General features: G+C 37.6%; 2 protein-coding genes across 3 annotated transcripts in view; one reads left to right on the top strand and one right to left on the bottom strand.

Moving 5' to 3' along the window:
• The window catches only part of LOC140243365 (GATOR2 complex protein MIOS-like), a 29,498-nt gene extending 19,822 nt beyond the window's left edge, over positions 1-9,676 (top strand). The window contains exons 18-23 of the mRNA XM_072323041.1: positions 2,090-2,275; positions 4,093-4,226; positions 5,060-5,228; positions 6,970-7,117; positions 7,747-7,846; positions 8,265-9,676. Of these exons, the coding sequence (XP_072179142.1) occupies positions 2,090-2,275; positions 4,093-4,226; positions 5,060-5,228; positions 6,970-7,117; positions 7,747-7,846; positions 8,265-8,364 (837 nt within the window). The 3' untranslated portion in view covers positions 8,365-9,676. The remainder of the gene's footprint in view (positions 1-2,089; positions 2,276-4,092; positions 4,227-5,059; positions 5,229-6,969; positions 7,118-7,746; positions 7,847-8,264) is intronic.
• Positions 9,677-12,855: 3,179 nt separating this feature from the next.
• LOC140243320 (uncharacterized) overlaps positions 12,856-14,578 on the bottom strand; it is a 14,455-nt gene continuing 12,732 nt past the window's right edge. For both annotated transcript variants that reach the window (XM_072322994.1, XM_072322993.1), the window contains exon 8: positions 12,856-14,578. This exon is cut by the window's right edge and continues 960 nt beyond it. The gene's annotated coding sequence lies outside the window, so the exon portion shown is untranslated.

Below are 14,578 nucleotides of genomic sequence, written 5' to 3'. Positions count from 1 at the left end.
ATGGGTCAAAGGTCATGGGTCAAAGGTTAAGGTCAATTCATCAAAATGTCAAGTTATTTCTCTCTTATCTATGCAATGCCTGCAGGATTTTTTCTAATAAAACTTAGTGTATGCATGTATTATCCAATACAGATTCTCTTGGAAGTTTCTCGCCAAAAGGTCAAAGGTCAAGTGAAATTGCTAAATTTCACTTCTTCTTTAACCATAAAAAGACTGGGCTATTTTGGTAGCTTGAAAGACTGGGGGGCCTCAAGGGCCCCCCTTAAGATCTCGGCCGTGGATCCCGCGATCGCCGCGGAACTTTGCACAATGGTAGTGTGCGATGTAATCTACAAGATTGTGTTTTTAATTTTTCCAAAATAGTCTTCTTTTATTTCATTTTGATTAATTATGATAATTTATGCGAGAAATCAGGATCTTTCATCTAAATCAGTAAATAAAGCTCCAAAAGTGCTCATTTTTGGTATTATTATTCTTTGTGGCATTCTTAGCAAATGTACTTGAAAAAAAGATTCGGTATCAAAATTAATTTCTTATTTATTTTATTGTTTCATGAATTTCTTATGTATTTCATTGTTTTTTCGACCTTTTGTTTTTGTTGTTTTTTGTAACAAAATTTGTCACAGACACTTTTTGAAGCATAATTAAATAACACTCCTAAAACAAACTAATTTTAGCCATTGAGAGTAAAAATAAGCATATTTATATGAACCATGTGAAAAAACTCAAATTTGCATTGACTTTGTACACAAAAATCACATTTTTTAGCCATTTTTGGCCTCATGTGCATGTACAAAACGTCATGTAACTTCAGAACCGTACCCCCAGACGTCACAAATTTGGTGTCAAAATGTGCGGGAAACTCCAAAGAAAAAAGTCATGGAGCATCGCGGCGAGAGCATTGCGTGTTGCAGAGTAATCGTGCGAAATGTCGAGGGGGGGCCTCCGAGGCCCCCCCCCCCCCCCCCAGTGCAGTTAGGGTTAAACTTATAAAAGGGTCAAAAGTTGGGCACAAATCCTTAAATCCCCAAATACTTGCACTCTTAGACAGTATAGCCGTTCATCCAAATAAACCTAGTTCAAGGAAAGTGAACACTCAATGCATTTGTGACAAACCTGTCATTTTAATATTTTGCCAGTTATGTGAAACTGTCATCACACATTGTCAAGACATTGTGCTATAGACCTATTTGGAGAACCATGCATTATGGCGGAGGCATACAAGTCGCCATAGCGACATTTCTAGTTAATCCATGAATGAAAGCAAACAAACAAATTGATTTTGTAACTTTTGGATGACTGTACTGCACTTCTGCTGAGTGCTATGACTGCACTGTGCATTGAATGGCAGCATGTCATATATAATTTAAAAGGGAATTTTATCCCCTTTCAAATGATATATAACTTGTCTATGTTTTGTTTACTGTTTGCTAATGAAGAGCGATTGTTTGGAGAGTTGTCTGCCTGTCGGCGTGTGTGTGCATACGGTGCTGGGCCACTGCGGTGTTTGTTTACACAAGTGCGTTGGCCCGATATGGATTAAAGTATGGGAGCAAGTTTGATCGCTTCTAACTTAGTCTGTCAGAAGTGGCTGGGGGTCCATTACATGTTTTTCCTTTGTTTTTAAAGCTATATGTTGAGTAAATATCTCAGCAAAACGATGGAAAGAAAATGATTCCAATTGAAATGTAAATGATTGAAATGCATACATGTATTCATCTTGATTATGAAAGAATAGTTTTATTAATGGGCATCAAAACATGTGAAGATGAATCTCCGTGATAAACCTTTATCTCTGATCACACACCAAAAAAACAAAAACAACAACAAAAACAAAACAAAAAGCAAAACGTACTTTACATTTCCTGTGACTGCTTGTAATGATCTCAAAGTAATGCACTGTAGAGCAAATAAAACATTCTTGGTATGTCATTTTAAGTGACCTTGACATTGACTGATTACATGCAGTGAACCAGGAAAAATGATGAGCTACCCTCACAAAGCATGAGGTGCCCTTTGTCAAGTCGAACCGAAAATGTAGATTTATGATGCACAACATCACAGCATGACATTGTTTCTTTCCGTGCAGCGGGAGGCAGAGATCAGCATCGAGGATCGCGTGGCCTTCGCCTGCGTCTTCCTCAACGACTCCCAACTGGTGACCTTTGTGCAGGAGCTGACCTCCAAGGTCATTGAAGATGGGAACCTAGAGGGTGTCCTACTGACGGGACTGACGAGAGACGGCATCGAACTCCTTCAATCCTATGTGGACAAGGTGAGTGAGGTGGCTACTCGTCTGACCAGTTTTGCGACTTGTGACACATTAAACCCTTTAAATCCCGGGTAGAAAATCTGCTGTAGACATTATCATATCGTCATCATTTAACCCTAATCCCACCAGGTTTTTTGAGGGACTTGAAACCAAGGGGGGGGGGGGAATAGGGTTAACATCGTCATCATTAAACATTTGGGTTTTGCTGCATAGCATGCCTGGGATAAAAGATTGGACATGTGATATTCATTAAATCTGCAAAAAATCTGAAATGAATTTACAAAACTATACCAATTTGCAGAGAATGAGGAACTTTAAAAAAAAAAAAAATGTGCTACCAGGTTAAGACTCAGTTTATGGATAAATTTGGCATTTAAGCAACTTTTTGAGAACTTTTTTTGAAAAATCTCAAGAAACTTTTTTTTTCCCCCCGTATGAAGAACAGAGAGCTACACTATAGCAGAACTCTCTGATTCTCCTATTATAAGTCAAAATTGTTAGAAAAAGATAGAGCACCCAAACCACATATATGGTTTCTGAAAGTTTATGGGTTATTTTGGTCACATATTTAGCTACAAGTACTTAGATTTGCACAGGGCCCAAATCCATATTAAGTATAGTTCATATTCTTTCTGACATAACATAATTCTAAAGTTTGGAATCATACAACAAATGGAATGAATGGAAAATTGTGATTTTTTGCAGTTTTTCTTGAACAATTTTTGTAAATTAGTGTAATACAGGTATGTCATAGGGCTCCCTTTTCATTTCTAAAAACCCTTTAATACACACTCCTCCCTTTCAACTCTGATCATGTTTGGAAGGCTGGTGCTACTGAATGCAGTATACTGCATTCAAAGCTGGTATCAGTCATGAATAGAATGTGCTTCATGAGTGCAGAAAATTTCAGCTATAATCTGCTAATCCCTTCATTGTTGATGCTACAGAGGTTTACATCCTGTCGTCGAGGTGTTTTCATTGCAACTGATTGACAAATTGCCCTACATCGACGTAAATATTTATTTACGTCGATGTAGGGCAATTTGTCAATCAGTTGCCATTATACACCATTTTACTGCTTTAAACAGTCTGCTCTTTCAGAATCTGACCTTTAACTAAAAAAAAACATGTCTGGCGACTCTTTTGGTGCTTCTGTTATGCACGGTCACATATGGTCTTTGTACTTTGTTGGCAGTAATCTTGCTGATTTACAGTGAATTCATAATATGCTATGTTTAGCGACAGTATTCAATGTTGTACTTATTCCTGCATCAAATCTACAAAGTTTAACCTATATTGCTTTGTCTGTGACTAACAAGATTTCATAGCCTCTTTAAAGGTAATTAATAATATACAACATCTGTTTGACTTTCCAGTTTTCAATATGATTTGAGAAGATTCTGTCCACACAGCATAGTGTAATACATTACCATCATATGTATGTATTAAGTCAGTGCTTGCCTACTTGGTCTACACACTTCCCGTGTTTACCACTGTGGACTTCCTGTAATAGGGCCTCTTTCTGATAACCTTGACCAGTATACGGCAGATGTCCAGACGGCTAGCCTCGTAGCTGTCCAGGCCTTTTCTGTTGATCTCTGCAAAGCTTATCCAAACTATCATGCTTAAAATCTTCAGCTTGACTTTTTATTTATTTTTGTTATGATTACAAAAGGTTCTGTTTGCACATGTGATGTCATACTCACATTGTATTATGGCATTATTACAGTCAGGACTTGCCACACTGGTCACCAAACTTTCATTGTTCAAAATTTTAGGCTGCCTGTAACAATGCCTTTCTCTGTAACCTTGACCCGTAGACAGCGGATGTCCAGACAGCTAGCCTCGTAGCCGTCCAGGCCTTACCTGTCGATCTCTGTAAGGACGAGAGTGTGGCTAACTGGATTGATAGCTACCGTGGTCTTCTGGACACATGGAGACTCTGGCATGAAAGGTCAGAGGTTACCCAGACTTTACACTTCACAGAAATATACCTAAGCCGTTCTTTCTCTAGAATTGATTATTCCCCTTTGATTTATTATGTATGGTAGACCTGTTCTGTGAGCAACGGGTTGATTTTGCAATTGTAAACATTGCAGCAAATTAATGTGAATGACCTGAAGTTCAAATAGCATCAATGTCTGGTGTTTTCCATGCTGCACAAGTTGGTTCACAAGCTATTTGGCTGACAGCGATGAATTTGCATTTGCAGGAGAGTCTAACAGTTTCATCAGTGTCAACTGATGAAGTGCATAAAGCATGAACACATAAAATCTATTAAAGTTGTTGGATAGATTGATAGACAGTTAGGTATAAAGGTACAGCGATTGAAGTCAGATAGATACACAGATCAACAGATTATGTAGATACATGTTTGTATGAAATATTGATATTAGATAAGTACATACCTATATCTTTTCTTGCATGATTACATATGTTGCATCTTGGCAAACTCAACATCTTGGCAGAGTTGATGCCCTGTTTGTTGGCTGTTTTTGTTTATGCTTTCTTGTTTTTGTCAAACCTGAAGAATGACATCAGGGGCCCGTTTTATAAAACTTGTCATCAGTGACAACTGCCACATTTCTATGACAAATTTGCTCTCAGCCAATCAGATGCAAGGATTTCAGTAACTTGTCACATCTATGACAACTTGTCACTGATGACAAGTTTTATGAAACGGGCCTCTGAATAAACCTGAAACTACTTTGCTTTAAAAATATGTACCGGTAATGTCTATTTCAAAGCTGACCTTGTCCTCCTGTGTGTCTCCTCTCCCATCAACAGAGCCAAGTTTGACCTGGTCTACCAGGGCAACGCCAAGGACAAAGTGGCCAAGCAGATCTATGTCACGTGCTGCTACTGCCAGAGTGCCATCTCGCCCAGTGAGCTGGCCCAGGCAGGGAAGTCTCGCAGCATGGCCTTTGCCAGAGGGGGCAGTGGGCAGCAGAGAAGGGTGAGGGATGAGTGCTTTTGGTTTTCCAGAGTTCTTGTGTCCCTGTTGCAACACTGAGAGTTAAGATTCCCTTCAGAAATTGATAAATTGTAAATGTAGGTAATTCAGACCTTTTGTCAGTCTAGAATAAAAGGGCCTGAACATTTTTAGTGAAGGAGGAGGAAACAATACTATAGATTTCCAGTGAATTTATAATTATTCAGACCCTGAAAAAAATTCCAACATTTGAGCATATTCTTGTATGACACTGGGCAAGCTTTTCATTTGAAAAAGCAAACAAACAAACAAGCAAACAAACAAACAAACAAACCTAAATTTTATTACTCTAAGATTTCATACATTGGGAGATATTATTGTTCAACCACGCAAAATTTTGTGATGGTGGCAAAAGGGGTATATGACCTGTAATGGAAGCAATGGCAATGGAAGCACAAAGTCACTCTTTTTTTCCTGTTGTTTGCTTGATAATTTCTTTCTTTTTTTTTTTTTTATTCACTTCAACCTATTGAGGATGGGCTGATTTTGCTACAAAACACTTTTTTTTTTTTTTTTTTTTGACAAGTATACTTGGACAAGTCTTTAACGAATTTCTAGTTGGTAAGAGCCTGTGTGAAACTGGGAATGGATACCTCATTTGTGCTCTTCAAGAAAGAACTTAAAACTTATTTGTGTCAGGATCATGTGTAATTTCCTTTCAATCGTGGGTCTTTTCAAATGAAGCAATGTTAAAAAGAGGTCTGCTCCTGTGCTAGTAGGAGTGTCAATGTGTGACAGGACAAGGTGCATTAAAGGACCCCATTAGTATGATTATCATAATTACTGTAAACATGAATATTTTCGCATGAGCAATATTTCGCGCTCGGCAGCGTATAACATTAATTTTGCATATTTTTAATTCCATGGAATCAGGACGTTATTTTGCTAGAACATATGCCATGCAAAAATATTTGTGTGCTTTTATTTTCACGCTAGCTTCCGGTCGCGAGAAATGCGCAAGAATTTCCACACTGCAAAAATTTCCACTTTTACAGTATTCCATGCTTAATACTGATTTAGCATGTCATGGTCTACTGATGCTGTTTATGTAACTACACATAGGCGATCACAGAAACATACCCAAGCATGCACACCTTCCCACATACACATTGATAACACAGTAAAGCACAAATAATATGCTGGTACTAATGACACTACTGTGAACCAGTTCAATTTCTAATTATCATACTCAAACACACTTCTCACGACCTTCAGCAGTATTTACCAGTCATTTCTATGTGTGCTGGTAATAGAATAAAACCCAACCAAAGTCACATTCATTCAGCTTTATGTTGGCACTAGTGCCAATTCATACCCTCTTCAATAAGAAAAGAAAAGTAAAAGAGAATGTGAATATCGTTATGTTGGTTGGGTTTATTTGCACTGTATGAGGTGTTCTGTTGCTCTAATGAGTAAGTGTCCTGGCACTACAGGCAGGAATATTACTGTAAATTTAGAAATGTTTGCCTTGGGAAAATTTTCGTACACTTTTGCATGAAATGAAACTGTCTAGCTTAAAGATAACCTAGGGTGAAAAGTTAATCTCACAAAACTTTCTACTTTTTACTACAGTATGTATAAATGGAGCTAAATGAAGGGAAAAAGATTTTCTTTCTGCTTTTACAGTATGTATAAATGGAACTAAACTAAGGAAAAAAAGATTTTGAAAAATAAAATGCATCCTTTTTTGTCTGGTATCACACAGCCGCACACATGCTACAAGTGTCGCAAGGCTCTCCCACGGTGCTCCCTCTGCCTGATGCACATGGGGACAAGATCCGGGGAATCGGAGCTCGGTCCACAGCATCGACACGGCAGGAGTGACCGAAATGACGAGATGTCGTACCAATCAGGTTTGGGGAACTGTTACATTCTCTTCTCTGACCTCGTACTAGTCACAGTTTCTTTCTCTCATTGCCTTCATTATCAGCAATTAAGTAGACTCTCTTCATTTTCTTTCTTTTTTTTTTTGTACAGCGGAGTAATTAACTTTCTTAACTTTTGGTGAGTACTCTCAACAACAACTTTTACGATTTTGAATTATAAATATGACACTTACAAAAGCACTACTTGTGACAGCGTCCCAATGTGAATAGCTATGTAACCGATCTGCACATGAATCATGATAATTCATGAACCGCACTGTCTATAGCCTGACAAGCAAACGATAGCACCCGTGAGAATTGTCAACCCATCTCCCAGAAAGCAACGCACTGAATCAACCGTCCAATTTGAACCGAATGAGGGCTCATGGATTGCGAAATGCGAGAATTGTATATTGCAATTCTTGCACAGTGCTTCATTGACAGGCCTAAAATAGAGCCCCTGTGTCAAATGTCACATGATCTTTGTATTTCCTCCTCGCCACCTTTTTTTTTGTTTAGTTTCTTTCGTTGATAATCTTACCTCATTTATACCCCCCCCCCCACACACACACACACTATCTCATCCCTTCCCCCTTTGTGCTCCTCACCCCATCCAGACCAAGCCCGCCTTAAACAGACAGACTTTGGCCAGTGGTTCTCCTGGTGCCAGACCTGCAGACACGGCGGTCATGCCGATCACATCACCGAGTGGTTCAAGTAGGTGGACAGACAAAACCTTTCTTGCACTAAAGGCATTATTTACCATGTGCAGATAAAACAAAAACCCAGCTATAGTGGTTCAAAATAGTTCTAAAATGTGTGTTAGGGATAGAAACAACCAATGTAAAAATGTTTATCAGTATAATCAATGTTAAGTATTGCTAAATATTCAAAATGTGAACAATAGTTTAACATGATAAGATTGTTTCCAGACTAAACTGTCTACAGTTGTGGTTTAGTGAGAAAAATACTGATATCTCCTTGTGTTTTAGGCTTTATTGCAAAATTTTTATTTGATGCGATGTTTTGTGATGCAACTGACCTACACGTATGCATCAAATATGATAACTTGAACATTTTTTAAATCACTGCCCCCAATGGTAAACAGTACCTTCAACTGTTTCCTTGATTCCAGAACGCACAGCGAGTGTCCAGTCACAGCCTGCAGCTGTCCCTGCATGCTACTCGACTCGGTAGCCGCCGTCATGCCATCCTCAGAAGTTTCAGTCATGTGATCGATCACATGATAACATCACCTGATGCATGGCAGATTGTGAGAACTGTATCATGTGACTGAAGGAGACTCCTGCTTATCATACAATCATGCTCCTGTTTCTTCCAAATGGAGTTGTGCGTGTGTCTTGCTTCTACTAATAGGATGTTGTAGGTCCAGCAGCACCCATGGAAACTGAAGTCATTGTATGGAGGACGTAATACTTTGTTGATACTACCTACAGTCAGTGGCACTCGTACAAAGCTACATCGGTTGTGTGAGTGAGCAGTTGCCTTGCAGAACAAAGTGAAGTGCATCCTCACCAAAGATTAACTATATGTACATCGGACACCATCCACTCTTTTCTATTCTGTTTTGAGAGCAAGTCACCAGGAAATCGTGCAGTATGAGGAGTGAAGCAGGAAAGCAAATGCAGGGTGTCATTTTATCATGGGCAAGGGTGCTGCTTCACATTTTAGTGGTCAAACGGAGATACAACTCCAAGATTCTCGGTAGAGTTTCTAGACTGATTCTCAGTCTGCAGACTCTGTCATGCTGTGCTGTTTGAGGAAGTTGTCTGCTGTTTGTTTTGTTTGTTTGTTTTTGGAATAGACATTAATTGTAGTGACAACTGAGTTGCAAAACAACAGACAAAAAGTACAAGCAGCTAAAGCCCTATTGGCTGTAGTGACAAACTTTGATTACTGTTATTTTGTTTTGCTTTGTTTGTTTTTGTTTTTGTTTTTGTTTTGTTTTCTCTTTGTTTTCTTTTCGCATATCAGCAATTTCAGCATTCCTGTGCCATTATACTGTCATTTGACTTTCATAAAAAAAGGTTGCCATTTTTGTACTCTATTTAGAAATGTACATGGACAACATTCATTGACATCTGAGGACTGGTGTTGTATGAAACAATTAGCGGTGTGCTTGAGCAATAAAACAAAATTTTGCATTCTGTGAAAGATGAGGAGCTCTATTTAATGAGGCAAATCTAGAGTTTATCTAATAAAGTGCCTCGTCTGTCACCTCATACAAAATCTTGAAGCATTGCACTCGTGACCATTCACTATTTGTATACTAAAATCTTTTCCAATAAAAGAAGTGCAGTTTATGGTGCTGGTTTAATCAGGACAAGAGGGTACCTTTGCAGCAAGTACCGTACCTGCTTGGACTTAATGCAGATGTGAATGCTCACAAGTAATGGCTTTGACCTTGTCACCTGAGAAAGTGTGTTTTTGTTTGTTTGTTTGTTTGTTTGTTTGTTTTTTTTTTAAAGATTTACATAACTTTGTGCAATATTTGGTCCCATCCCAAGTGTGGAGTCTGGAATATAAAGCGTGTTATGTATGTTTCTCAAATATTTTCGTTTAGTCTTTTGTGTTGTTTGTGCTCAGAAGGGAAACATGGTGACTGGCATATTGCATAAGATCTCTTTATGTGTGATACATGTATGTCTGTTTGAATGTAAGAGACTCAAAGACACGCACACAAACACACAAGCAAATGTTTTTGTGAAATACAGTGAAGACTTTGTTGATTTTTTTTTTTTAGAAGAAATTGTTGACAGACTTTCTTTGAAATGGTTGGATACACATAACATGGAACATGATTTCAATGAAGTTAACTATGGCAAGATGCTGATATAATTAGGTAATTTACAGGTCCCAGACCTTTTATATTCTGTTGTTTTTATCCCTGATATGAGTTGTCAAATGTACAGTAACAAGAAAATGTCATGTTCCCAAACAGCTTGTTATAATGAGGTTCTCCCGTATTCTTTATCACACCAACAGCCAAGATTAATGCGAAATTAGAACAAACAGAAGAGGATGTAAACCATCAAGAATGGCACAGGTTAAAATGTATAATATGACTAAAAGGTTAACATATGCAGTTTTAAATTGGTCATTATTTGAGCATTGCTATGCTTGCCCCTTCTCCCCCCCCCCCCCCCCAAAAAAAAGAAACAAGGAAAAGTAGAAATTATGCGGTGCGTAATATATGTCCCCGCCGGAAGTAGCATTTTGTAACAAAATGTGCAATATAGGTAAAAAATCAAGGTCAAAGGTAAAAGAAGTCAAAGGTCAAAATTCTGTGTAGAAGTTTTGAAGCCCTCACCTAGTGCCATCACATAAAGCAAATGGAATCGAAATTGGGTTAGAAATGGCGAAGGAGTAGCATTTTGTAGCCAATGTACAATATAGGTCAAAAATCAAGGTCAAAGGTCAAAGAAGACAAAGGTCAAAATTCTGTGTAGAAGTTTTGAAGCCCTCACCTAGTGCTATCACATAAAGCAAACGGAATCGAAATCGGGTTAGAAATGGCGAAGGAGTAGCATTTTGTAGCAAAATGTACAATATAGGTCAAAAATCAAGGTCAAAGGTCAAAGAAGTCAAAGGTCAAAATTCTGTGTAGAAGTTTTGAAGCCCTCACCTAGTGCCATCACATAAAGCAAATGGAATCGAAATCGGGTTAGAAATGGCGAAGGAGTAGCATTTTGTAGCAAAATGTACAATATAGGTCAAAGGTCAAGGTCAAAGGTCACAACTGAAATTCTGTGTAGAAGTTTTAAAGCTCCCATGTAGTGCTATCATATAAAGCAAACAGAATCAAAATTGGCTCATAAATGACAGAGAAGTAGCAAATTCAACATTTTGATCACACACGGACGCACACACGGACGCACGGACGCACGGACGCACGGACACACACACGTACGGAGCCCGTTTCATAGTCCCCTGCTCGAACTCGTTCGGCGGGGACAAAAAGAAAGAAAGATGGCAAGTTATTTTAATAGGCGCATATAGTTTCCATATCGCTGCAGGAACTGTTGATTTTTGCCCTTAAATGGTCGCATATAGAAGTGTGTGAAATAATGTGTCGGTTCAATGACATTTGCTCCTGCGACAATCGTTCCCAAAAATATCTGCACGCTAAGCCAAACATGGATTCCACCCACAAATATAACTCTAATCTTAATCCTCAGATCAAACTACATTGTAAACCTAAAACCCTGTCACAGCAATTGACGCAGGAGCAAATATTCTGTCACAAATGTTGTGATAACACAATTTCATTTTGATAGAATACAAAATATTAGCCGACAGTGTTGTAACCTGAGAACATACCCTATCGTGATTGCTACATAGGTTTATACAGTGCACTCCTGTTATAACAAACACGGATATAACAAAATTCCAGTTACAACAAAATAAGAATTTAGGCCGCAGCATTATCGGCTCTATGTTTTTTATTGTTTATTCATTTGGTTATAACACAATTTCGATATCACGAAAGAAATATGCTGGTCCTGATGAGGACTTCGTTATAATGGGAGTCCACTGTAACAGATTGACGATAACTGACATATTTATCAGGCCATAGCAATATACACCAATCTTCCACACGAGAGTGAATCGCATGCAGCTTGTTGAAAAATGGCTGCTAGGGCACAATCAATACTCATGCAATGTTCTACCTACCCACTACTGATTGGGGAGGGCTCTTCTGGAATAGAATAATGTACTATGAAAAAAAAAACTTACTGTACACTTTTTATCTAAAGAAAAAACAGGTCATTAAAATGGCAAATTGTGTCAGCTACACAAGTGTTTTTGTAGAACCTTTTGATACATGGCAAGCAAATGCCTGATGGAAGGTGAATTTTGAGCCCTTCTGATAAGTGCGTTTACCATGGAGCTACATTGTAGCTTGTATCACTGGAGTTTATAGTCATAAAGGAAAATAAAGAAATATTATTTGTACTTTAGCCTTCTTTGCTTTGTTTGTGACTACCCAAAAATTCCTGTGTGTGAGGAGTAAGCTGTAGGTCCTACAGTCCACTCAAGAATCACACCATGTGTTGAAATTTTAACATTCGTATATATAGCTACAGTAAACCTTGCATCAGTGGACACACCAGATTGAAGAAAATCTATCGACCTGTGCAAAAGTCAGCAAAATAACAAAACAAAAAAAGATAATACACAAATTTGGGACATTTTAATTTTGCCGACTATCATGATTTGTCATCTTACTTACACAAGGTTTACTGTATTTGTCATGGGATAATAATACATGGGTTTGTCAGATACCACTTATACCAGTCAGCAATTCAATGAATGTGATCATGTGATAGTGGACCATTTGATTTCCACAAACAAATTGACAAGAATAGTAAGCTTGAAATGTATGGATACAGGAGTTAAAGGGATCATACAGTTTTGGTTGCCACCTAATTCCAGGTTTCTAACATATTTTGGTGAAATAATAAGAAACCTCTTATGTTAATATGAAAGAGCATGTAATTCTATGAGGAATTCTATGTTTATTTGATGAAAATTGGTTTTGAAATGCGTGAGATATCCAAAAAAAGAGCGATTATAATAAGGTGTGGGACCCACACTTTATTACGATCGCTTTGTTTTGTACTTTGTTTTTGGATGTTTCAGTCATTCCGAACCCGATTTTCATCGAATAAACTTTGAATTCCTCTTAAAATGGTATGCTCTGTACTATATCATAAGTGTTTTCTTAGTATCTGGAAAAAGTTAAAAGCCCAATTCTCATCTCCACCAATACTGTACTATCCCTTTAACACTAGTTAGAAGTCAAAGTGAAAAATTGAACACACGTACATGCTGAATAATCACTGGACTCTGTGTAAGACTTTCAATGTTTATTCTACCACTAGGGCATGTTAAGGCATGTCAACAATCAAGCAAACTGAAAAAAAAAAACAACAACTTAAAAGTACATCAGAAATGACAACTGATGATATTGTGTTGCCATATTTACCTAGAGTCTTCACAGCAACTCTTTCAGAGAGCAACTGCAATCACTCCTGTTTGAATGGATACGGTTACAATGAAATTCTCATAACACCAAAGTGAAAATTTAGGTCCTAAAATTGTCATCTACAATACATATCTTTATACTTTACTGTTTGGCTACATGTATGAAATAATTTCAATATAACAAAGGAAAACCGCCAGTCCTAAGGACTTTGTTATAAAGGGAGTGCACTGTACTCAAACTCAGAGTGTGCACTGTATTCAAGTTGCTGCCATAACCCTGACTGCAATGTTGTCACTACCGAGTGCTGTACTGACAGCCTTTTGCTGTGTGAATTGAACAGCCATACAGAAAGGAATGAATAATCAACACAGACACTTAATTAAGGAACAAGATTAATACATTTCTATGTGTGTTTAATCGCCATAATGGACACAATTAGGCCAGAGTGTACTTTGGAATTACATACGTACTTTTGGCTTTCCTTCATATTAAAGGGGAATAAAGTAATCTTGGGATTAAATGCAGAAGGGAATATTGAGCTACAGTTGGAGATACATGTAACACCATCAACTGTGTACATAGGAAGTTCTTTTGTTTTCTCCACATTTTTTCCAAAATATCATTGTTCAATGCTGAAATATTTGTGTGTTTGTGTTTATTCACATAGGGTACAGTAATCACTCGGGAAATACAAAGTAAAGGCATGCAAGGGAAAAAAGCAAGGCATAATAATTTGTCATATCAACAGAGGTTTTACTGCTTTCTATGCATTTCCTTTATTTCATCATGCAATGATGATGCATTGCTTTTTTGTTATGTTTTTCAGATAGGCATTCATTTATGAAACACAGTGTAAAGGCATGTGGGAGAAATAAATGCAAGGCATACATTAAGATTTAATGTTGAGTAACATACATTGTATGTACTCTACAACCTTTTGTACATACAAGACAAATTTCATCGTAAGTTCATAGGCTAGAAAGTGGAAAATCAGTGTTAAGATGTCCTCTTGACCATAAAATTTCTTTGAAGTAAGGAAAAATACACAAATATCTCTTTGTGTAAGGATTTTATTTTCACTAGCCTAAAGAAAAAAAAATTCCATTGGCACAAAACAATTGTCATATCAAGCATTGATTAATGCATTTCATAGCTTTTTAACACTTTGGACTGTAAATCTTGAAGCAATACAAAATTGAGAATATTGATGTTGCACATTTAGACGGCCTGATACTGACCCACAGAATATAGCTTTAATACTCTGCATACACCCTTTTTAATATCTGGTGCACAAAAATATTCCTGGAAAAATATCTATAAACCCATTTCATTCCAGTTTCCTTCACTGGTAACAATAAACATGATCGTACCACAAGGAATGGCTCATATTCACTCTCATTACAGCAGATGTTTCATGAAAAGCAAGTTACAGATGATAC

This window comes from Diadema setosum, chromosome 20 (genome assembly GCF_964275005.1).
Source record: "Diadema setosum chromosome 20, eeDiaSeto1, whole genome shotgun sequence".
In the NCBI taxonomy this organism is placed as follows: domain Eukaryota; kingdom Metazoa; phylum Echinodermata; class Echinoidea; order Diadematoida; family Diadematidae; genus Diadema; species Diadema setosum.
The sequence above is the reverse complement of the archived record's forward strand: the minus strand, read 5'-3'. Positions and strand labels throughout refer to the sequence as shown.